The following is a 21,909-nucleotide window of genomic DNA, read 5'->3' on the forward strand; positions in this document are numbered from 1 at the left end:
CCCGCCAGTCCCACCGCAACCCCCAGCTGCCTCCCTCTGAGGAAATAAAAGCAAGCCAAGCATCCCACCCAAACCTCACACCCAGGCTGGGTTTGTTCTTGGTCCCAATCAGATGTCATCCAGGAGGTGTGGGATGGGAGGGGAAGTATGGGGCGGGGGAAGTGGAGGCCACCCAGGGGAAGGGGTGAGCAGAGCCCGGACTGAGGGCCCTGGTGCTCCAACATCCTCCCCTAGCTTCGAAGGGCCTGTCTTTGGCGCCCTCCACCCTGCCCCAATTGATGCTCTCCTGCCTTCTGCCTCCTGTGCTGGGGCTGGGAGATTGGAAGCTGTGGGGGCCCTTTATGGGGTGCTGTGGAGAAGCTGGCATTTGTTGATCACCACTGACATTTGTCAGGGTGCCACTGCAAATCTCAAAGAATCACCGAATTGGCACATATCACAATCATCTGTAATTTTTGCATAAGCACCACCTGTTTCACTCCTATGCCCCTAGCTTACTTTGAAGGGTCATGGTTTTTTTTTATTTCCACAGAGTCAAAGCGTTCATAACTTTACAAGGATTAGTGTGTCTGTCTATGACAAAAAGAGAGAACCAGGTCATGGAAGGCCTGCATCTTTCACCATTAGGCAAAGTCTCAACTATCATACCTGCAATGCCCAGTACCCTCTACGCTTATATTCTTCTCTGTTCCTTCTGGAAGATCCAGGTAAACTTCAGGGAGAGGAACCAGAGCATGGTGACTGAGATACTCTTTCAGAGGCGCACACTTCGGTGTTTAAGCAGGTCTCGTTCTTCCTGTGTACTGTGATTTCAGAACACAGTCGGGCAGTCGGACCGGCTCTGGACCGCGCGGAGGACGCAGGGCTTCCGCCTCTTGCTTCTCAGAGCCCTCCTCTCTATTTCCCAACCAACTAGGCGGTCTCCTCAGACATAAGGGGGTGGCAAGGATCCCCTCCAAACATTTTCATCACACGTTAGGATCTGGGCACGACACCTCTGGGCTTAAAGCCTGCCAGCTCGTCCCCTCTGCTGACACCCACCCAGACCCTGATCTCAGCCTTCAGGCCTCCAAAGGGCTGTAAGTCATCGTGCTGGCTCTCAGAGGGCACACCTTGCGGGGGGGGAACATATTTCTGGAAGGCCCTAATATCTGATCCACTTCCTATATCTCTCAGATAAAACCAAACCAAAATCAAAATATTGGCCAAAGATGCAATACCGTACAGCAACTATACATCACCTTAAAAATATATATATATTGGCCAAAGGCAAGCCGGGTGGCTTCTGAGTGCCCCAGATGGCAGCACCACCTTGGGCAAGGCCACCCCGTTTGTGGGTCTCGGGCTCTGGAGAGATGGGGCGAGAAGGCCCTCAGGTCCCTCCCAGTCCCCACCCTGTCAGGCGGGCGGAGAAAGCACAAAGCAGCTGCCTGGGCTTATTTTCATTATGCTCTTTCCCGTGTGCCCGAGTGGGTGCCAGGGAGCATCAAGGCTTCCCAGAGATCACCCAGGAGGTAGGTTCTAATAGCAGCCTCCTTTACCGATGAAGCAACTGCCAAGAAGAGCTAGGTGCCTTGCCCAAGGCCACCACGAATGAGTGCCAGACTGGGATGACCCCAGACGACCCCTTCCCACCTTTGCTGGCGGGACCGCTGGTCAGGAGCTACCGTCCTCATCTGCCCACTTTGCAAACAGAGGGAGGACCTGGTTACAGGACCGACCGGGAGCAGCAGAGCCGTACGCAGGGTGGTGGGCATTGCAGGGGCAGAGATGGAAGGGGCCTCACGGACGGGCACCGGGGACCTGCCCAGGCCACGCGGCGTCAGCACAGGGGCAGCGCCTGCACCAGGGTAGAGCTGCGGCAACCATCCAGGAAACCAGAAGGTGGGAACCAGAGGAGGAGAAATCTCAAGAGAAGAGGTAATGGAGACAATTCAGCTAAAGCGAAGAAAAGAGAAAGGGAGGGGCTGGGCGACGTGAGGGAGGAAGGGATGGAAAATCACTGCAGCAGGCGGGGCAGGGGCAGGGGCCTTCTCCCTTAGTGTTCTTTTCCAGTATGATTTCTGATATTTCTACTCTACCGGCTTAGGGAGTAGATGTATGTGGGGGGCCCAGAGCCAGCATTTTCATGCCAGGGTCCAACTCCCTGAGGAGCTAATTGCAGGCTAGAGGTACCAAGCAGGACCTAGGGATAGGGTGGGGTCGGTGCTTCTCAAACTTTTTCCTTCCCTGATAATCCCCTTGGGCTTGTGCGGGGGGCGGGGGTGGTGGGGGCGAAGCAGATTCTACTCTTCCCCAGAGGGATCCTAATGCAGGGAGACTGGGACGGGGCCTGCGAATCTGCAGTTTTACAGCTACCCCAGGTGTTTCTGGTGGAGGTGGCTCAGGTCCTCACTGGAGACACACTGGTGTAGAGCCTGCCCAAGGTGGGGATGAAGTGGAGGCTGTGGAAGGGGTATGCCAGGGGTGTCCCTTCCCGGTATCTGTTCTGAAGAAAGTGAGCATGTGTGATGGGGGAGGGGAGCAGGATGCTGAAAGGGTCTCAGCAGAGAACTGTCCTGCACAAGAAGTGGTCCTCACCTAGGGACAACTTTGTTCCCCCAGGGGACATCTGGCAATGTTTGAAGACATATTATTTATTTGGTTGCACATGGTCTTAGTTTCGGCTCACAGGCTCCTTAGTTGCAGCACGTGGGCTCCTTAGTTGCGGCATGAGAACTCTTAGTTGCGGCATGCATGTGGGATCTAGTTCCCAGGCCAGGGATCGAACCCGGGCCCCCTGCATTGGGAACGTGGTGTCTTATCCACGGCGCCACCAGGGAAGCCCCTGAAGACATATTTTATTGTCACAGTTGGGGAGGGGGGTGCTTCTGGCACTGAGTGGGGAGAGGCCAGAGATACAGCTAAACATCCTGGGACAGCTTCTGCTCCTCCCCCCAGCACGCAACAAAGAACTATCCTGCCCCAAAGGTCAAAAGTGCAGAGGTTGAAAACCCCAGAACCAGCCAAGTCCCCATCCTCAACCCCTTCTCCAGGATCTTGAATAAATACTTGCTCTGCATCACATCTGTTATGTAACAATGTGACGTGGTAGATGCTAATATCAGTCATTTGGCTCAAGCGGAAAAAAATCAGCACAGCCAGGTGGGTCTTGGCGTCTCTTTCCCCCTCCCATTCTGCAGAAGATTTGGATGCACTGCACAAGCGATTGGTGCCACCTAGTGGTACTAGAGTTAATACCGGCAGGAACATTTCCAAGAACTGGAAACTGTTGATTATTAATGGGCTTACTTATCACTGTGAAGATTCTGTGGAAATAAACGAAGACCACCCAAATGAGAACAAATAGAGGCTATTTATTCAGAGCTTTCTATAGCAAGGGAGTCAGTTACTATCAATTGCATTTGGCAGAGACTCAAGTACAAGTGGAGAATCCAATGCTAGCGGAAAAGGTTTACAGAGAAAAAAGAAAAGGCTTGGGGTGCCCTGAATTGGAGGTTGTTGGCACGGGGAGGCTGGAGGCCAGGGCATCGCGTGTGATTGGTTTGGAGAGGCTATTTGGCTTTCTCTGATTGGTCCTGAGTTGATGGTGGGGGGCGAAAATTAGAGAAGCTGCAGTCAGGGACCAAGTCCTGACTATTCGGGGCCCATTGCTGCCGAGGCTACAGGTCAGAGTTCATTGTCATATATGGTCTGGCCAGTGTCTGTTTGTATATTCAGTCTCTTCATTCATTAATCATTCTAAATACATTCCTGCTGTTACTAATCACGAAACATTACATAGAGTTACCCATGTGAGAAGCAGCTTGACTACAAATCAACAACTCTATTTTTTTTTTTTTTTTTTTTGTGGTACGCGGGCCTCTCACTGTTGCGGCCTCTCCCGTTGCGGAGCACAGGCTCCGGACGCGCAGGCTCGGCGGCCATGGCTCACGGGCCCGGCCGCTCCGCGGCACGTGGGATCCTCCCGGACCGGGGCACGAACCCGCGTCCCCTGCATCGGCAGGCAGACTCTCAGCCACTGCGCCACCAGGGAAGCCCTACAACTCTAATTTTTAAAGGCTGCCCTTATAATTTTTGATTTAGGGTTCATATTTGATATCAGTTTATTTTGCTGCCCATGGTGTCTTAATATGTATAACTTTGTTCTCCGAATTGCAATCCACATGGGCCCCGGCAATCCCTCAGCTTCACCTGTTTGGGTGACCGTTAACTCCTTGAGATGGTGCACCTTTATCACCATCAGCACCACCAGCATCACCACCACCACAAGGTCAGTGGTTCTCAAAGTGTGTTCCCAGGACCAGCAGCAGCATATGGGGACCTGTTAGAATTGTCAATTCTCAGGCTCCTCTTCAGGCCTACAGAATCAGACACTGCAGATGGGCCCAGCCTTCAGGTGATTCTGATGGATGCTAAAGTTTGAGAGCCACCACTTTAGGTGAATTTCTAGGATGCCACAAAGGGCTGAAGTCAGACCTTCCACGATGTTTCCTCCAAATTTGTGAAACAGAACAACTTTTATTTATCTAGATAATATAGATGACAATATTTGCTAACATTTAGTGACACCTGGTGTTACACACGTCGTGTACAGTTTCGAGTCACTGCTTTCAACAGCCGGAGAGGGAGGTTCTGTTCTTACCTCCATCTGACAAGTGAGGAATAGAGGCTCCAAAAGGCGAGGCAACGTGTCCCTAAGGTTATACAGGTTACACAGAACCAAGAACTGAAGCCAGGCTTACTTAGCTCCAGAATTTTGTTCTTAACTACTGTTTTCTGTTCCCCAAGATTATTTATTTATTTAATTTATTTTTGGCTGCGTTGGGTCTTAGCTGTGGCGCGTGGGATCTTCATTGCGGCGCGCAGCCTTCTCTCTAGTTGTGGCGTGCAGGCTCCAGGGAATGTGGGCTTTGTCGTTTGCGGCACTCAGGCTCTGTCGTTGAGGCATGTGAGCTCAGTAGCTGTGGTCCTCAGTAGTTGAGCTCAGCAGGCTTAGTTGCCCTGCGGCATGTGGGATCTTAGTTCCCTGACCAGGGATCGAACCCGAGTCCCCTGCATCGTAAAGCAGATTCTTTACCGCTGGACCACCAGGGAAGTCCCTTAACTACTGTTAAAGATACTAATTGCCAGAATCATAGATGTAAGTCTAGAGAATATGTATAGCTTTGGTCAGACTCCCCTCCCCAATTCGCTTAAGGAGAAACAGAGGCCCAGAGAGACCGCCTGAGGTCATGTGGTTACCTCTTTTTTTTGTTTGTTTGAATCAAAAATTTTTATTTATTCTTCGGCCAAACACAACTGATTTCCATCCACAGTTGTTTTTTAAGGTAGGAAACAGTGAGTCAGGGCTTTCCCTGGTGGCACAGTGGTTAGGAATCCGCCTGCCAATGCAGGGGACACGGGTTCGATCCCTGGTCCGGGAAGATCCCACATGCCGCGGAGCAACTAAGCCCGTGTGCCCCAACTACTGAGCCTGCGCTGTAGAGCCCGCGAGCCACAACGACTGAGCCTGCGTGCTACAACTACTGAAGCCCACGCACCTAGAGCCCGTGCTCCGCAACAAGAGAAGCCACTTCAATGAGAAGCCTTCGCACCACGACGAAGAATAGCCCCTGCTCGCCACAACTAGAGAAAGCCCGCATGCAGCAACAAAGACCCAACGCAGCCAAAAAGAAAAAAAAAAGAAACAGTGAGTCAACTGAAGAAAGGGCTGTGGCCTTGGCTAGGGAATGGTGACACTGTGACACTCAACGGAGAACGTGGGCCTGTGGGGATGAGCCTGGGCCGTGAAATGACTGGACCCGGGTCCGCGACCCTTCTCCAGGAAGGCTCTGCAGCACCACACACACTGCTGGTAGATGGTCTCAAAGTCAGCATCGTTGCCATCATAGGGATATTCAATGAGTTGCTTTTGTGGATCATAGCCCCTAAGTAGTTCAGTTTTCGCTCTGCAGTTTTTAACTTGATTACTTTTTCTATTCAAATCTCTCAGGTTGCTGTCATCCATACATAGCACGTCCTCAAATGTGGCAGAGTCTTCATTGGTAACCCAGACAGACGAACAGCACTGACTTGGTCACCTGTTCGGCCATCTTCCCGCAGCACATAGAGGTGTCCACTCATGTGGTTACCTCTTAATTAGGGGGCTAGAACCCAGAGACTCTGGTTTCAGAGTAAGTCCTCAATAAACCCTTTGGTGAATCAGAGTCATACAAGAATATTTTACACCTTTGGGACAGAGTGGATAAATAAATCAGAGGACGCTGGGAGGGCATAATTAATAGCTGGCCATATTTGAAACCTGTGGTGGTAGGTATGACTTCTGTCTAGGGAACTTTAAAAGGGTCTGCCGCATCTTGTGGAAATGGGATATGGATTATTAGTTAGCAGTGCAGGAGTTCCCACATTTCCAGCACTCCTTGGGCTGTGAGTGGCAGTCACACTTCCAGGAGCAGGCATGGGCCACGATCTTGTTTCCCTCCCCAGGGCCCTTCCACTTGTGAGGCCCTGGCAGAATTCTATGGAAGCCTGTCACCCTCGTGGAGATAAAGGGTCATGTATGTAGAGGTGACTGTGGTACCCCAGCACAGGGCAGCCTCCTAAGCCCCAAAGAGCAGAGCATGAGACCACTGGGCTCTCCCTGGCTGTGTTGGCTGATTTCCAAGCTCTGTTCTGCTCTCCTTTGCTCTCTAGAGGTAGCTGACCTTCCTTTGGTTCTTCAAGGTTAAAAAAACAAACTCCCCCAAAACCTCACACCAAATACCTTCCATCTGGGGGCTTTATTCTTTCTGAGACCGAACACCCTCCCACCACCAAGGCTCTCCTTTCCTCTCCCAAGTAGCTGCCATCCTATGTCTCCCCATTCTTCATTTCCTTCACCGTGGGGTCTTCCTCATAAGTGATGAGTCTGTAAGGTCAGTATGTGTCTCCTCGTCCCCAGGACCTAGCAGCATAGATATTATGGAGCCTCGATAAATACTGGACCGAGTTTAAGAAATACTGGGGCTTAATAAGTATTGGTTGAATGAATGAATGTTCTTTCCGGAGCCGCTCCCCAAGGTCCAAACACGTTCCCGAAATCGGGGCAGCCAGGGACTCCAGCCGTCCAAGGACAACGCTCCCAACCCCCGCCCTCACCGCCACCCCCCTTCCCGCTCAGTTGAAAACCAGACCCGTGTTCAGGAACCGGCTTTCAGTTCACCCAGCGTTTCCGCGTTTCCGCGCTCTTTGTAAGGAAAGCTAAGGATGTCAGTGGAGAGACAGACGCGCAGCGGGGAGAGGGGGCGTAGAGGGCGCGTTGGCGTTTTGGGTTAATTCTGTTTCTGGGATTCCAAGATGCGACGGCCGGGTGAGCCTCGGCCGCAGTCCGGCTCGCGTCGGCTTTAAGGGGCGGTCCCCGAGCCTGCGGGCGGGCGGTCCCGGAAGACGCGGATCCCGCGGCCTCTGCGTCCGGATCCCCGGCCCTCTGCGCCCGGATCCCGGGTCCTCCGCGCCCGGACTCCCGGTCCTCCGCGGCCCGATCCCTGGCCCTCGGCACCCCGATCCCCGACCCTCTGATCCCAGGCCCTCGGCACCCGATCCCCGGCCCTCGGCACCCCGATCCCCGGCCCTCGGCGCCCCGATCCTCTGATCCCCGGCCCTCGGCGCCCCGATCCCCGACCCTCCGATCCCCGACCCTCGGTGCCCCGATCCTCGACCCTCTGATCCCCGGCTCTCCGCGCCCCTTCCACGCCCTTGGCGCCCGGACGCCCACCGCGCGCGGGGACTCGGCTCTCTACAAGGCTGCCCGACTCCTCCCCACCCGTACTCGGTGCCCGGGTCCTCGGCCGTCCGCACTGCCCCCGCCCCCCGCCCCAGCTCTCCACGCCTCGCCCCGCCTGGCCCTTCCTCACCCCCACCCGGGCTCTCGGCGCCGCGGCCCTCCGCACGGTCCCCCCAGCCCCACCCCGCGCAGCCCCTCCGCGCGCCGGCCGGCGTGCGCGGTGACCCTGCGGCGGCCCGGCTCTGTCTCCACCCTCGCGGCCACCTCGCGCGGGTCACGTCCCCGACCTGGGCCTGGCTTGGCCCCTCGGGCGCTCAGTTCTGAAAGCCCTCGGGCCTCAGGCCCAGGCGAGGTACCCGGGAGGGAGCGGGGACGGATGGGCCAGCCCTCCCGCGGCGGAGGCGGGGCAGGGTTGCGGGCCCGCGGGGCGGGGCGGCCCTGCGGAGGCAGGACTCGCAGCAGGACCCGGCAGAGGCTGCACACGTGAGGCGAGGTCTGAGCGCCCCGCGTCTCACAGCTGCCTCGCTTTCAAGTGGAATACTCAGCGGGGGCCCCGACTCAGGCCAGCCTTGCGGAAAGAAGGAACGAAGATGGGTGCTCCTTAAGTGGAGGCAAGCAGCCTGGACCGCGACCTCTGGGAGAGCATGGTGACCCCCTGGCGCTTCTCTGTCAGGGTCTGCTTGTCGCACCTAAGGGGCTTGGAGCTCAGAAAGGACCTCGGCCTTCTGAGACCCTCTGGGTGCTGCCGCAAGGCTAGACTCTGTTGGCTTCTGCTTGGCACTTTGCCCAAACTCATCTCAGCCTCTGAGGACATTGGCAAGGGGGCCCCTGAGAGCTTGTGTCGGCAAAGGACCAGTTGGAGTGACCTGGCTGAAAACGGGCCACTGGAGAGAGTCGCCCCGGAGCAGCGGCTAGGCTGCCTCCTTCTGCACTTGCGGATCTGGCTCCGGGCGGGGGCGCTCTTGGTGAAATTCTTCCCCCTCCTTCTACTCTACCCCCTCACCTACCTGGCTCCCAGTGTCTCCAGGCTCTGGCTCCACCTGCTTCTGAAAGCCACCGAGACCTCCGGTCCAACGTACATCAAACTCGGCCAGTGGGCCAGCACCCGGCGTGATCTCTTCTCAGAGGCTTTCTGTGCGCAGTTCTCCAAGCTGCACGTCCAGGTGACGCCCCATCCTTGGACCCACACTGAACACTTCCTACGGCAGGCCTTCGGAGAGGACTGGGGGAGGGTCCTTTGCTTTGAGAAGCAGGAGCCTGTGGGTTCCGGCTGCGTGGCCCAAGTGTACAAAGCACGTGCCAATCCTGCCTTCCTGGAGAAGGACAGCATCCGGAGACTGGCCACAGCCTCCAGACTGCAGCTTTCTTCGGAAGCTGGGAAAGTCCAGGGGCTGGGAGAGCTCCTTGGACACTTGGGGAAGGCGTGGAGGCCTCAGGGAAGTCTTGCCGACCAGTCATTTCTAGAAAGGCTGCTCTTCCCTAAAGCTGACCTGGTTGGATCAAATGCAGTCTTGTCTCAGGCTTCGGGACTGGCCCACGGACCACAGCCAGATCACCTCATCCCTGTGGCCGTGAAAGTAAGTGTTCTGATGTTTGCAGCCAGGCCCTTCCCATCTCTAAAATCTCACCGACTCCACGGAGCTGCCCAGATCAGGAAGTCCCCTTTGCAAGTCACCCCACGTTGCCTTCCATTGATTTCTTTTAGCTTGCCCATTATCTGAGTGCCTGGGATGTGCAAGCTGTTTGATTTCTTGGCTTGAAGGAGTGGTGATGCGAATGGTCTGAAAGAGGAAAATGAAGAGGGTTTGGAGTTGGCTGCTGCTGTGGGTGGAGGACCCACCATTCAGCTGACCGCCTGCTCTGGGGTCAGGATAGATCGGAGACAGACTGTGTTAGGTGTGCTGTGGTGAGCCCAAGAGGGTGGCGTTCATTTTACAGAAGTGGCTTCCTTCTCTTTTTATTTCCAATCACCCCTTCCCGGGCTCCATCAACTCTTCTCTCCATACCTTTCCACCCCTGTTCAGCACGTCCCCAGGAGAACTGGCAGATGCTAGTAGCAAATACCCCAGTGCTCTCTTTTACCCTCTCAGATAAAACCCTCCCAAGGGTGACTCACTCAGACCTACTAAGTCATACTTTCCAAGGGAAGAGCCTGAGCCTGGCTTTTTATAAATGCTGCAAATGAGTCTCATTATTAGGCAAATTTAGGAAGCACTGGTCCAAAATATCCCGAAGGTTCCCTCTGCTCTGTGGGATACACAAGGAGTGGATGCCTGCTGTATACCAGGAAACATGCCCGTCACTTCAGATGCATTGTTTAATCTTTATTAGATGCCCGAGATAGGCATTTGTTTTTCTTGTATCTTTATTTATACTCCACTTTATTCCTAAAAGGATTTGAGGTGGAGGTAGGGGCTATTGTCTGCATGGGTTTTTTTTTTGTTTGTTGTTTTGGCCATTCCACGCAGCGTGTGGGATCTTGGTTCCCTAACCAGGGATCGAACGGGCGCCCCCCTGCATTGCAAGCATAGAGTCTTAACCACTGGACCACCAGGGAAGTCCCCTATCTGCATGTTTTTAAATGATAGAACAGGAGGCTGAGAGAAGTTGTGCAGCTTGCCCAGTTTCATATAGGAAATGGATTGCACAACTGGAGTCTGAACTCTTTCCATCCCACCTCTGGAGTTCTGTGACTCTAGAGCAGTATTTTGCAGTCTTTGGACCACCTGACTCAGCTACCTGTACACTCAGTAAAATGCAGATTCCCAGCTCCCCTTCCAGCCAGTCTGATTCAGTACGTCTTCCCCCCGACCCCTTTTTAAAAATATTTATTTATTTGGCTGCGCTGGGTCTTAGTTGCAGCACGTAGGCTCTTAGTTGCAGCATGTGGGATCTAGTTCCCTGATCAGGGATCGAACCCAGGCCCCCTGCCTTGGGAGCATGCAGTCTTAACCACTAGACCACTAGGGAAGTCCCTGACTCAGTAGGTCTTGGAGGAGATCTGGGAGTCCACATTTTCACCAAGCAGCCCACGGTGACTTTTATGCTCACTAATGTTTAGGAGTCACTGATCTAAACTTAATGTATTTGGAAGGAGAAGCCCACCTATTCTTCCCAGCAAAGCTGAGTGCCACGCAGGGGAGCTGCCCTCTGAGTCTCCTCAGGAAGACACAAAGGGAGGAAGGCAGGAGCATCCTGGGCGGACTGCTTCTCCTTTGCTCTGATGAGAAGCCTGCTGACTCTCCTTTGACGGTGGGACCCAGCCCTGGCTGGGTGAACGTGCCCTCCTGATTGATCCATCCTTTCTCACTGTGCCTCTTTTTGGCAGGTGTTGCACCCTGGCCTGCTTGCTCAGGTGCAGATGGACCTGCTGCTGATGAAGATGGGCAGCCGAGTCCTTGCACTTTTGCCAGGAATAAAGTGGCTCAGCTTGCCTGAGATCGTGGAGGAATTTGAGAAGCTCATGGTGCGACAGGTGAATTCCCTCAGTTGTAAATAGCACACAACAGTTTTTGCCATTAGCAGCTGCTTAGTAAATGCTGAATGGATGAGTATTTTCCCAGTGCGTTGTGGCTAATGTAGTATATTAGTCAGGATAGGTGATGCTAGCTGATATAACAAAGAACATCCAAATCTCAGTGACTTAATACAACAATGTTATTTTTTGCTTATATGAAAGCTCCATGCAGGTGAACTGAGGGAGTGAGTGGGAGCTCTACTCCACAGTTATTCAGGGACCCAGTTTCCTCCCAAATTTGTCATCTGGGGTCAGTGTGGGATGGGGAGAGAGACCACGGGGGGTCATGTAAAGGATTCTGTGGCCAGGTCTGGAAGTGATATATATCACTTCTTCCCAGTCTACAGGTCAGAGCTTTAATCACACGGGCCCAGTGTAACTACGAGGGAGCTTGGGGAAGGCAGTCTTCCTTAGTGTCTGGGATGAAAATGAAATGAGTCTGGTGGAACATATAGCATTATCCGTGCCACAATCAGTCAACGGCCGAACTCCAGAAGGAGAAGAAGAATTAGCGAAGTCACACACCGTGCCTTTGTTTTGCTTTGTTTCCGGGGCTTAATGAGTAGACAAGGACCTCCTCCTTGTCCAGGGCCCTTGGGACACCTGTTTAAGTAGCCAGACTTGGTAAACATGCTGGAGGCTCTCAGGGCTCCAAGGAGGCATCTGTGCTGGCTTCCTGGCAGTTGGCACAGAAGTTGGCAGGCTTTCAGAAGCAGTGTGCCAAGTCTTCATTTATGTCCTCTGATTTAGGGTTTTAAGCCCCAGGGATGCATTTTAACGTTTAGAAAGCTTTGCTTTATGCTATGGAGTTGTGTAGTTTTGATAATAAAAGAAAATTAAAACAGAGAAAAATAACTGCTTTTCTGACACCCATCTTGGCATTAATCACTCTCAGTTCTACCACCCACCTAGGCTTCAGTTCCCCTTTGAGAAGTCCGATAGGAATCATGGGATCCCATCACTTGAAACTCAGACCTCTATAGTGCACCCCATTTATCTAAAAAAATCAACTCTTCCTACCAGCTGTAGCTCTGAGTGGTCCAATCACATTCCCAGCCTTGAAATCTTAGAGTCTGGGTGTATGTAGGGGGTGTACGTTCATTTATAAATTCACGTAACATGTATTAAGAACTGTGTTAGAAGCTGGTGAACTAAGAAAACAAGTGAGGTTTTCCTGTCCTCAAGGAATATATAGTAGGAGGAGGAGGGCTGATGTGAAATATTTGGAGAAAAAGCATGAGTTACAATAGGCGTCTCTACAGGTTCAGTCGGGTTCAGCTGAGGCTCAGAGGGGAAGTGGTCATTCCACCCTGAGGGTCCAGGCTCCCTAGGCTTGCGCTGATTCTCGAAAGGGGAGTGTTTGCAGTTGGCCCAAATGGGGGAAGAACATTCCAGTCAGGGGGAGTAAACAAGGCACTGAGAGGGGGGCATCTGGCAGGCTGAGATGTTCAGCACTCTGCAGATTGGTTGCAGCTGGAGTTTGGGGCAGTAGAGGAAGGAGGAGGCGCCCCAAGAGATGGACCTGGAGGGAGAAGCAGGGGCCAAACCGTGGCCCACCTTGGACGTCATCCTAATGAATGCAGACTCCATCCTGCAGGTGGGGTGGGGGGGACACCAGCACATGGATTGGAGAGAGGGAAGATGGGGGACAGGGAGCCCAACTAGGACACCTCTGTTAGGGTTCAGGTGACTGGTTTTGAGTCACCGTGGGAGGAACAGTGGGATGGAAGAGGGGAACAGATCTGAGAGTGGTGAGGGCTGCAGGGTTGATGGCACTGAGTCTCCCATCGGTATGGAGGGTAAGAGAGAAGGTGTAATCTGCAGTGACTCGCAGGTGACTGGGGGCAGGGTGAACGTAAATTCAGTTTAGACAAGTTCTCCGGCGTGTCTGCTGTCTGCAGCTTGGAGTTCACGTCGTGGGGGAGGGATGGGGCTCGAGACTTCTGGGGCAGCCCGAGTTCCTTGGGAGTTCTGCAGGAGAGTAGGTGGGGAAGGCAGGTGAATCTCGGGACTTGCTAGCTCTTGGGGGGGTTCAGATTTTGCTGTCCCTGGGCCCAGACTACCCCTTCCCTCACCTCTTCTCTCCATTTCCCTGTAGATCGACCTGCGTTATGAAGCTCGGAATCTAGAACACTTCCAATGCAACTTCCTGAACGTGAACTCTGTCAAATTCCCCACCCCTCTGCGTCCCTTTGTCACCAGGGATGTCTTGGTGGAAACGTATGAAGTGAGACTGAGAGCTTCCCCTGGCCTGCCTTTTACTCCTAGTCAGGTCGTCTCCCCTTCACAGGAAGGCCTGAGTTGGAACAGACAAAAGCCAAGAGAGCATGTGATTACTGCCTGTAAAACTGAGAGGGGTTTGGATACGCCTGAGGGTGGAAGGCAGTGTAGCAAGGTGGCTGAGAGCCTGGCCCTGGCCTCAGACTTTCTGGATTTGGAAGTCTGCTCTGCCACTGTATTTGCTGGCTGGCTTCAGTTCCCTCCTGTACAACAGCAGGCAACCCTTCCTGCCTCGTAGGGTTGTCCCAAGAGTCAATGACACGTTGAACGCAAAATGCCCTCTGCACAGAGACTGCACAGCGAACGTGCTCAACAAGTATTCCTGTCATGGCCTTAGCTGTCTCCTGGTTCAGTCTCCTTTGTAAAGATGGTAACGAGATCCAGGGGAGTGACCTGAATGACCCACGGTTACTAGCTGTGTGACTTTGGGCAAGTTACTTAAACTCTCTGGGCTTTTAGTTCTTTTATTTGTTAATTAGGGATAACAAGATCTATCTCAATAGGCGGCTTTGACAATTAAATAACTAACCTATAGGAAACGCGTACTGACTGGCTCCCCTTTCTTCACTCTTCCTTTTCTTTTCCCTCCTGTGAGGTCACAGAGCTCATTCATGTCCCCGTTGGCTGATTCTTGACCAGAAACAAGCTCACCCTGACAGCAAAGCCTCTCTTACCTGTGGGTGGCAGTCGTTGGATTTCCTCCCTAGTAAACCTATGGGACTTGTCGATACGTGTTGTAGAAGGGAAGGGTAAACAGGTTAAAATTATCTTGTGGCTGACGGATTCATAGGGGCTCTAGAAAGGAAAACCTCTCCGGGTCACTTCCCAATCAGTGGGAAGGCGGTGCCAGTGTGTCCCCGTGGAGGTGAGGAGCGGGGCAGTCGCGGGCTGTGCAGGCTAAAGCTGTTCTCTCCCCGATCTTCCCCCAGGAGAGTGTGCCTGTGTCCAGTTACCAGCAAGCAGGGATTCCCGGGGACGTGAAGAGGAAGATTGCGCGGCTGGGGATCAACATGCTCCTGAAGATGGTGAGCTCACGGCAGGGCGGGCGCTCAGCTGGCACGCGGTGGACTTGTGTGTGGGAGGCGGGGGACCCTGCTCGGCCAAGCGACCGGCCGCTGGCTGGAGAGGGTCAGCTCTAGAGATGGCCGAGCTGACCCAAAGGCGCCTTCTTCGACAGCTTTCCGTTGAGCACTTTCTCCGTGTCATGCGCTGTGTCTCTGTGCAAGAGTGGGCAGGGAGACCCAGGCCCCGCCCGACTTGCCTACAGTTTAGACAAACAGCCAAAGACAACCTCGGGTGTTACATGCTATTTCATTCATTCATTCAGCGAGTATTTGTTGAGCACCTGCTACGTGCCAGGCACTGAATTAAGTGCTGGATTTACAGTTGTGAGCAAAAGAGACCTGACAACAAGGTTCAGGGAACACTCCCGTTCAGTGGGAAGACAGGCGGTGCTAAGTAAGTGGGTTAAGTACGGGTACCCGAGGGGGTCATTGAGGATGGGCCATCCCAGCCCCAGGATTTGTTCAGGAAGTGGCGCCATCTCCTCTGGGATGTGAAGGAAGTCTAGCTGTCTCCTTGGAGAGGATGGCCTGACACTCAAAAACGGCTACAGTGAGCCCAGAGCAATATCAGTTATTTCATCACTAGTAGTAACAGCAGGAACCCAGCATTGTTAGCACCTCACGTGTAGGAGCAAAGAAAAAAGATACACGGGCTTCCCCGGTGGTGCAGTGGTTAAGAATCTGTCTGCCAATGCAAGGGACACGGGTTCAAGCCCTGGTCCGGGAAGATCCCACATGCCACGGAGCAACTAAGCCCGTGAGCCACAACTACTGAGCCCACGTGCCACATCTACTGAAGCCCGCGCGCCCTAGAGCCTGTGCTCTGCAACAAGAGAAGCCACCGCAATGAGAAGCCCGCGCACCACAATGAAGAGTAGCCCCCGCTCGCTGCAACTAGGGAAAGCCCGCGCGCAGCAACAAAGACCAAACACAGCCAAAAATAATAGGTAAAAATAAATAAATTTTTAAAAAAAGAAGATACTGAGATTGTCGAGGGTCTGAGCTCTTCCTGGTGGTTGGCACAGAAGAGAGCGGTCGAGGCAGAGACGGCTGGTCTAGGAAGCATAGTGAGGATGAGTGCCCAGGTCTGGGGGTGCAGAATCGGGGTAGGAAGGAACCAGGCATGTGGTCAGAGAGTAGGAGGAAAGAAACCAGGTAACCAGGGTGGAGCCGTGAGGGCCAGGCAGGTGGCAGAAGCGGGGCGGAGGTGAAAACGGGTGCGCCGAGCGGGACGGTGGTGTGGTGCAGGCAGACAGCACAGGAGGCTGTAAGCCAGACACCTGGAGAGGGCTCAGGGTGACAGGGGCTGGTGGTTGAGTGGCTCTGACTTCACCTCCAGCCCTGGGGTGCGTGGGTATTGGGAATAGGTAGCCCTCACCCAAGGGGCTCCTGGAGAAGCGGGGTTGTCGCTGGAGAGCTGGGTTTCCACTGTCAGCGCAGTGGAAGCTCAGTGGGGAGAGGACTTTGTCCCCAGAAACGGCCCCGAGGCGCACCGTGGGCCAGAGGGGAGGGTGCAGGGGGGAGTAGCTAGGGGAGAAGCAGTGCTGAGCAGCGCTCAGGAGTCGGGAGATCACGGGGGGCTTCCAGCTTGTGGGATCAAGGACCCTGGGGGCTCAGCTAACAGCAAGGTGCCAGGAGGTTCTGTCCCAGGGTCGGGGGTCAGCTAGCCTTTGGTGACCGTATCCTACAGGTGTGCAGGCCCCGGCTTCCTCAGTTCCCGGGATTTTCACCAGGATAGCAGCCTCCCTTACCTCCAGCAGAGCCAGGATCTGGACTAGAAGGGTCCCTCTGTGACCTGCTGCCATGACCACCATGAGGGATGGGGTCTTTGGCCTGCATCCAGCAGGAGGAAGGGCTCTGTGTTGGCTGGAAGGAGTCCCCCAGGAGCCCCTCCAGCAGCAGCTGTTCTGTACCTCTGCCTCGGGTCTCTCCTTCCCCTCATAGAAGGATTGCTGGTGGTTTCTATGATCTTTCACAGCAGGCAGATTCCTGTTCCACAAAGTCACGCCTGACTTTCCCTCCATCACAGTCCCTGGGGCTTTCTTTCCTGCTTAGCAGGTTCAAAGGCATTTCTCCCAGCCTCCCCGATTCCATGTGCCAGTACGGTTGTCAGGATCACTGTTAGACTTCATTATGTGGACGGATGGAGGCAATGGAGGCGAAGTCTGATTTATGAAATATTTTTAAAGAAAGGAAGTTACATGAATTGTAAGAACGGAGAGGTTTGGGGAAAATCTGTCAACAATGACTAGATAATTTTTAATTTGAATATTAATTGCTCAACTCATAGAGTAAAAATAAGTCCTCTTGAAATGCGGTTTGGTGTTTGATCATGTTCCCCTATGATCATTTTTAATGCTCTTTACTTTGAAAATAAATTTTCTCTTGAAAACATCAACGTGGCTTGTCCCTGTACAAATTCTGAATCGATGATATCAAGCTCTGAGGCTTCATAAAACGCACACCTCTCTGCCTTGTAATTCATCATCAGGAACTCGCCGTCACCCTGGAAGCTTTTCCACATGTGGCCTCGTGGTGATGGGATGGTGAGGTTGACTTAGCCTAGAGTAGCTCTGATCTCTTCCCAGATATTTGTGGACAACTTTGTCCATGCGGACCTTCACCCTGGGAACATCCTGGTCCAGGGCGCCGACGGTCTTCCCAAGAGCCAAGAGGCGCAGCCTCAGCAGGTAGATGTCTGTGATGCGCTGGCGGTGGCTGTGACGCCTGCCCGGTGCCCGCTGTGCCTGGTGCTTCTGGACGCCGGCATTGTGGCCGAGCTGCAGGCTGCCGACCTGAGGAACTTCCGGGCAGTCTTCATGGCCGTGGTGATGGGGCAGGTGAGACCCGCTGGGCCCTCGGGAGTTAGGGCTGAATTTTTTAGGCCCTTGGGAACCTTGGGGCTCCTCAGCGTTTGTCATTCTTGTAAATGCCTGTGTTTGCCAAGGGTGCTCCTGATGGAAATGGGTGGAGCAGAGAGAGGAAGGAGGGAGAAGGAAGAGGAGCAGGAAAATGAAGCTGCCTAAGGCTCTGTAGTCAGAATGGGCCTGTTCCAGCGGCTCATGGTTTGGAATGATGGGAAGACACGCCTCCTTCCCAAATGCTGTTGTTCTGGTGGTCTCTCTTCCTTCCTCAGTAAGTGTCCAGTTGGGCCCTGGGAACGCTAGCTTCTTGACTGAATAACAGCCGCCCTGGTCTGTGCCATTTGCTGCGAGAAGGTGGGGCTGGTGAGAAGCAGCAGCTCAGGGAACTTATTCTCCAGGTGTGGGAAAACACCTGACTGGGGCGGAGGGGGACATAAGTGGTTTTAACCCCTCACCCCGTGCCTCTGAGGGGCTCCAGTGGTTGAGGATTATTATTTAGCAAAAGGGACTCAGCAAAGCCTCTACTGAGTCAACCTAAAGTGCCACATCAAGGGTGACAGTGAATTCTTCAGCAAGAAAGACCCTGGGAAAGAGAAAGCTGGAAGAAAAGGTGAAATTCAGAGGAACCCCTGCTTAGGAGGCGTCTAAGGGGGCAGACCAGAGGCTTGAGCCTGAGCCAATTTGAAAGCATCTCCCGGGCCGAGGTTCAACACTGAGGTGCAGTGGCTGGTGAGGGGGTGGGAGGTGCTCCTCTGCACAGGTTTGGGCAAAAGAAGAAGGTCACAGCCGAGGAGGAGGAGCTTGGCTCCTGGGCTGTGACCGCCGGGGCTGTGTGGGTGCCGGGGAGACCATGGAGGCTTTGATCAGGGGCTTCCTGGGTGGAGGAGGAGCGAGACGGCCGGAGCACAGAGGCCGGGTCAGCCGTGAGCAGGGAATTCTGTTCGGGCGGGAAGACCGCCCTCGAGGATGGTGTGGCTGGTCCAGCCTGGCGGCAGGTCCTGGTGGCAGGTCCTGGTGGCTCTGGGGCAGGCAGGTCGGTCGGCAGTGCCGCATAGCAGGCGCTGGCTTTGCTGCTGGGCCTGGGTGGCCTTGGAGGCGAAGGAGACAGTGCAGCTCCTTTCCTTGACTGCGCTGAGTATAGGTGGGGCCCCACTGCCCAAGACAAGCTGCAAAAGACCTTGACTGTTTACCAGGTATGGCGGGCCAGGGAGGTAAAGCTAAAAAAGGGTGGGTGGCCAAAAGCAGGGTGGTAGAAAATTTGGGGCGGAAACAACTAGGATATGAAGAAGTTTGGGCAGAGCATCTAGTTTTGTGCCCTCTTGACTCTCCCAAGTTTTTTTCTTTGGCGTCTTCCAGGGCCAGAGAGTGGCTGAGCTCATCCTGCATCATGCCCGGGCCAGTGAGTGCAAGGATGTGGAGGCATTTAAGGCTGAGATGGCCAGGCTGGTGACCCAGGCCAGGAAGAACAGCATCACGCTGGAAAAGGTGAGCAGGCCACTCCAGGGCCAGGGGCCTCGGGGTGCTTACTGACCTTGCCCTTGGACACAGCACACCACAGGTCTAAGGGAGGCCTCTTCATGGAGGGAGGTCTCGAGGGGCTTGGATTTTAAGGCAGATAAAGAACAAACCTTTTCCTCTGCCCACTTCTTTGAGGTGTGAGGAGGCCCTCTGGAATCCCGGCTTTCAAGAGTGGCTCCTTGACCAGGCTCTCCTGGGTGGCTGCTGGGACGGTGACATATGTAGTGCTGCATCCCTGCCCTGCCCAGACCGGGGGTCAGCTGTTCTGCTGCTTTATCTCCGTGGAGCTCAGCGGAGCATGGCGGTGGGGCGGGGGAGGACTGAGGCCCCTGAGCAGACAGAGGACACACCGAATGTTCACGTCCTCTATTTAGACCTGCGGCAGAGCCCACTGGGTATTCTGCACACAGTTCTGACAAACCTGAGTTTTCTTCCCAAGTTCATTCCCAAGTCCACACTCGCTGGAGCGAGTCAGAGCAAGAGGCGGCCCACGGCAGCGAGGAGCGGCAGCCGGCCCCCGGCGCTGCCTGCCGTATTTATTCTGAAGTGATGTCTGCGTGTGCGGGGAGCGCGGGGGCGGAGGCCTCCAGGCCGGTCCTTCCGAGGCGCCTTTGAACTCAGCTGTGAGGTGGAAGTTGGGCTTGTGTGCGTGCAGTCCTTTCTGGGATTTGTCAGGCAGTCTGTTTCTGCTCGCTGCTGTGTGCGTGCGCGTGCGTGTGGACGTGGGACGGCGCCGGCAAGGGAGAAGGGGTTCCCGGGGGCTCCGCAGCCTCTGCAGACTCTTTATTCTGTTTTCCAGCTTCAAGTTTCCATCCTTCTCTCGAATGTCTTTAAGTTGCTGATGACTCACAAGGTGAGGCCTGGGTAGAGAGCTCGCCCTCTGGTCAGGCAGGAGGGGAGGGCTCTGGGGAAGGCGGGTGGCCTCAGGGTGGTGACAGGTACTTTTCTTACGTGAGATCTCGTTTTTGAGAACGTTGCATGCACCGATCCCTGTGGTGAAGAGTGCTGTTTCTGTTTCTTGAGGTCCGGCAAGATCTTTCCTTGGTCACGTTGTGATCCCACATTGGTGGGGTCTTTGGTGAAAAACTTTATGCTTTCCAAAACTTCTGACAGGTTCCATTTTAAAAATGACTTAAATATCACCTTAGGATTGGGGAAAGCTTTAATCATTGCTGGGGGGCTGGCTTGGAGAGAACCGGGAATGAACACACACTCCTGGGAGTTCAGTTGCACGGGGCGGGGAGCCGGAGGGTGAGGCTCACAGCCAGCTCTGCACCAACCAGCTCTGACCTGCTCAAGTCTCTCCAAGTCTCCCCCGGGCCGCTGGGAGGGCCGGATGAGGCCGTGACAACGGTAGCGGTGTGCCGTGACTCCCCTCTACGCACCTAACTTAGCTGTGTAACATTTATCAGTATCTGAGTCAATCCCCGCAACATTCCTCGAGGCCGGCACCGAGCAACTTGCCCCGGCCAGGTGGGCCCCAGGGTAGCGCCCGACCCCGTGCCCGCAGCCCGACTGCGGAGCCCCACTCCCAGCTGCTTTGTTCTCCGGCCTCCGGTGCTCCCACGGGCACACGGCCTTCCTCGCACACTGCGTGGGACACAACGGTTCCCAGCGCTTTAGATGTTTGCTGTTGTCATTGTGCTTCTCAGGACAGGACAGCGGAGAGAGGGCCGATCGAGTGCAGCCACTCTATTTCAAGTGCTTCACCAGGCACTTAATTTAAAACAATGCAAAACATTTTAAATTGTGGTTAAAAAAACAATATAAAATTTACCCCTACCATCTCCAAGTGCACAGCTCAGCAGTGACAACCACATTCACGTAGTGGTGTAACAGATCTCTAGAGCTCTAGAATTTTCTCATCCTGCAAAACTAAAACTCTGTATCTACTGAACAAAAACTCCCCACGTCTCCCCCCAGCCCCTGGCAACCACTGTTCCACTTTCTGTGTCCATGACTTTGATGACTCTAGATTTCTCATATACGTAGAATCATATGGTATTTGTCCTTTCGTGACCAGCTTATTTCACTGGATGTGATGTTCTTGAGGTTCATGCACTTTGTAGCAGGTGATAGGATTGCCTTTTTTTTAAAGACTAAATAATATTCCATTGTATGTACATACTGTATTTTCTTTATTTGTTCATCCTTTGATGGACATTTGGGCCACTTCTACCTCTTGGCTACTAAGAACAATGCTGCAATGAACACGGGTGGGGGAATGTCTCTTTGAGATCTGCTTTCAATTCTTTTTTTTTTTTTTTCTTAAATTTTATTTATTTATTTGGCCGTGCGGCATGTGGGATCTCAGTTCCCCCACCGGGGATCGAACCCGCGTCCCCTGCATTGGAAGCAAGGAGTCTTAACCACTGGGCCACCAGGGAAGTCCCGACTGCTTTCAATTCTTTTTGGATATTTACGCAGAAGTGGGATTGCTAGATCACATAGTTTCTTTTAAATTGAAGTACAGTTGATTTACAGATGGTATTTTTTTTAGTTTTTGGGGAAGCTCCATACTGTCTTCCATAGCCTGCACAATTTTACATTCCCACGATGAGTGTGCATTTGTAACATGCCGCTTTCTCCTGATCGACCATCTGACTCCCCAGACAAGTTTTTGGGCCTTAACTGAGACAAATACCCCTTATTTATTTATTTGTTTTAAAATATTTAAATATTTATTTATTTATGGCTGCATCGGGTCTTTGTTGCTAGCGCGGGCTTTCTCTACTTGCGGCGAGGGGGCTACTCTTCATTGCGGCGTGCGGGCTTCTCTTGTTGCAGAGCACAGGCTCTAAGTGCTCGGGCTTCAATAGTTGTGTTACGTGGGCTCAGTAGTTGTGGCTCACGGGCTTTAGAGTGGAGGCTCAGTAGTTGTGGCGCACGGATTTAGTTGCT

General features: G+C 53.7%; 1 protein-coding gene across 3 annotated transcripts; it reads left to right on the top strand.

The window, feature by feature from the left end:
* The first annotated feature begins 8,374 nt into the window (after positions 1 to 8,374).
* On the top strand, positions 8,375 to 20,930 carry ADCK2 (aarF domain containing kinase 2). 3 transcript variants are annotated; one of them, XM_024131808.3, is made up of 7 exons: positions 8,375 to 9,342; positions 11,094 to 11,240; positions 13,381 to 13,509; positions 14,492 to 14,587; positions 17,215 to 17,466; positions 18,847 to 18,975; positions 19,808 to 20,930. In XM_024131808.3, the coding sequence occupies exons 1-7, from the start codon at positions 8,410 to 8,412 to the stop codon at positions 19,874 to 19,876; spliced, it is 1,755 nt and encodes a 584-aa protein (XP_023987576.1). In that variant the 5' UTR covers positions 8,375 to 8,409; the 3' UTR covers positions 19,877 to 20,930. The 3 variants fall into 3 exon arrangements, with proteins under 3 accessions (XP_023987576.1, XP_023987581.1, XP_007105573.1); XM_024131813.3 differs by having other exon boundaries at positions 11,094 to 11,231; XM_007105511.4 differs by lacking the exon at positions 19,808 to 20,930 and adding an exon at positions 19,144 to 19,799.
* The last annotated feature ends 979 nt before the right edge of the window (positions 20,931 to 21,909 follow it).

This window comes from Physeter macrocephalus, chromosome 5 (assembly GCF_002837175.3).
Source record: "Physeter macrocephalus isolate SW-GA chromosome 5, ASM283717v5, whole genome shotgun sequence".
Lineage (NCBI taxonomy): Eukaryota > Metazoa > Chordata > Mammalia > Artiodactyla > Physeteridae > Physeter > Physeter macrocephalus.

What these genes read in the sequence shown, in the direction of transcription:
- ADCK2 (XM_024131808.3), top strand. Translation starts at nt 8,410, where the DNA reads ATGGTGACCCCCTGGCGCTTCTCTGTCAGGGTCTGCTTGTCGCACCTA. An exon ending in TCAACATGCTCCTGAAGATG is followed by an intron (nt 14,588 to 17,214) that starts GTGAGCTCACGG and finishes ATCTCTTCCCAG; the next exon opens with ATATTTGTGGACAACTTTGT. An exon ending in TGGCCGTGGTGATGGGGCAG is followed by an intron (nt 17,467 to 18,846) that starts GTGAGACCCGCT and finishes GGCGTCTTCCAG; the next exon opens with GGCCAGAGAGTGGCTGAGCT.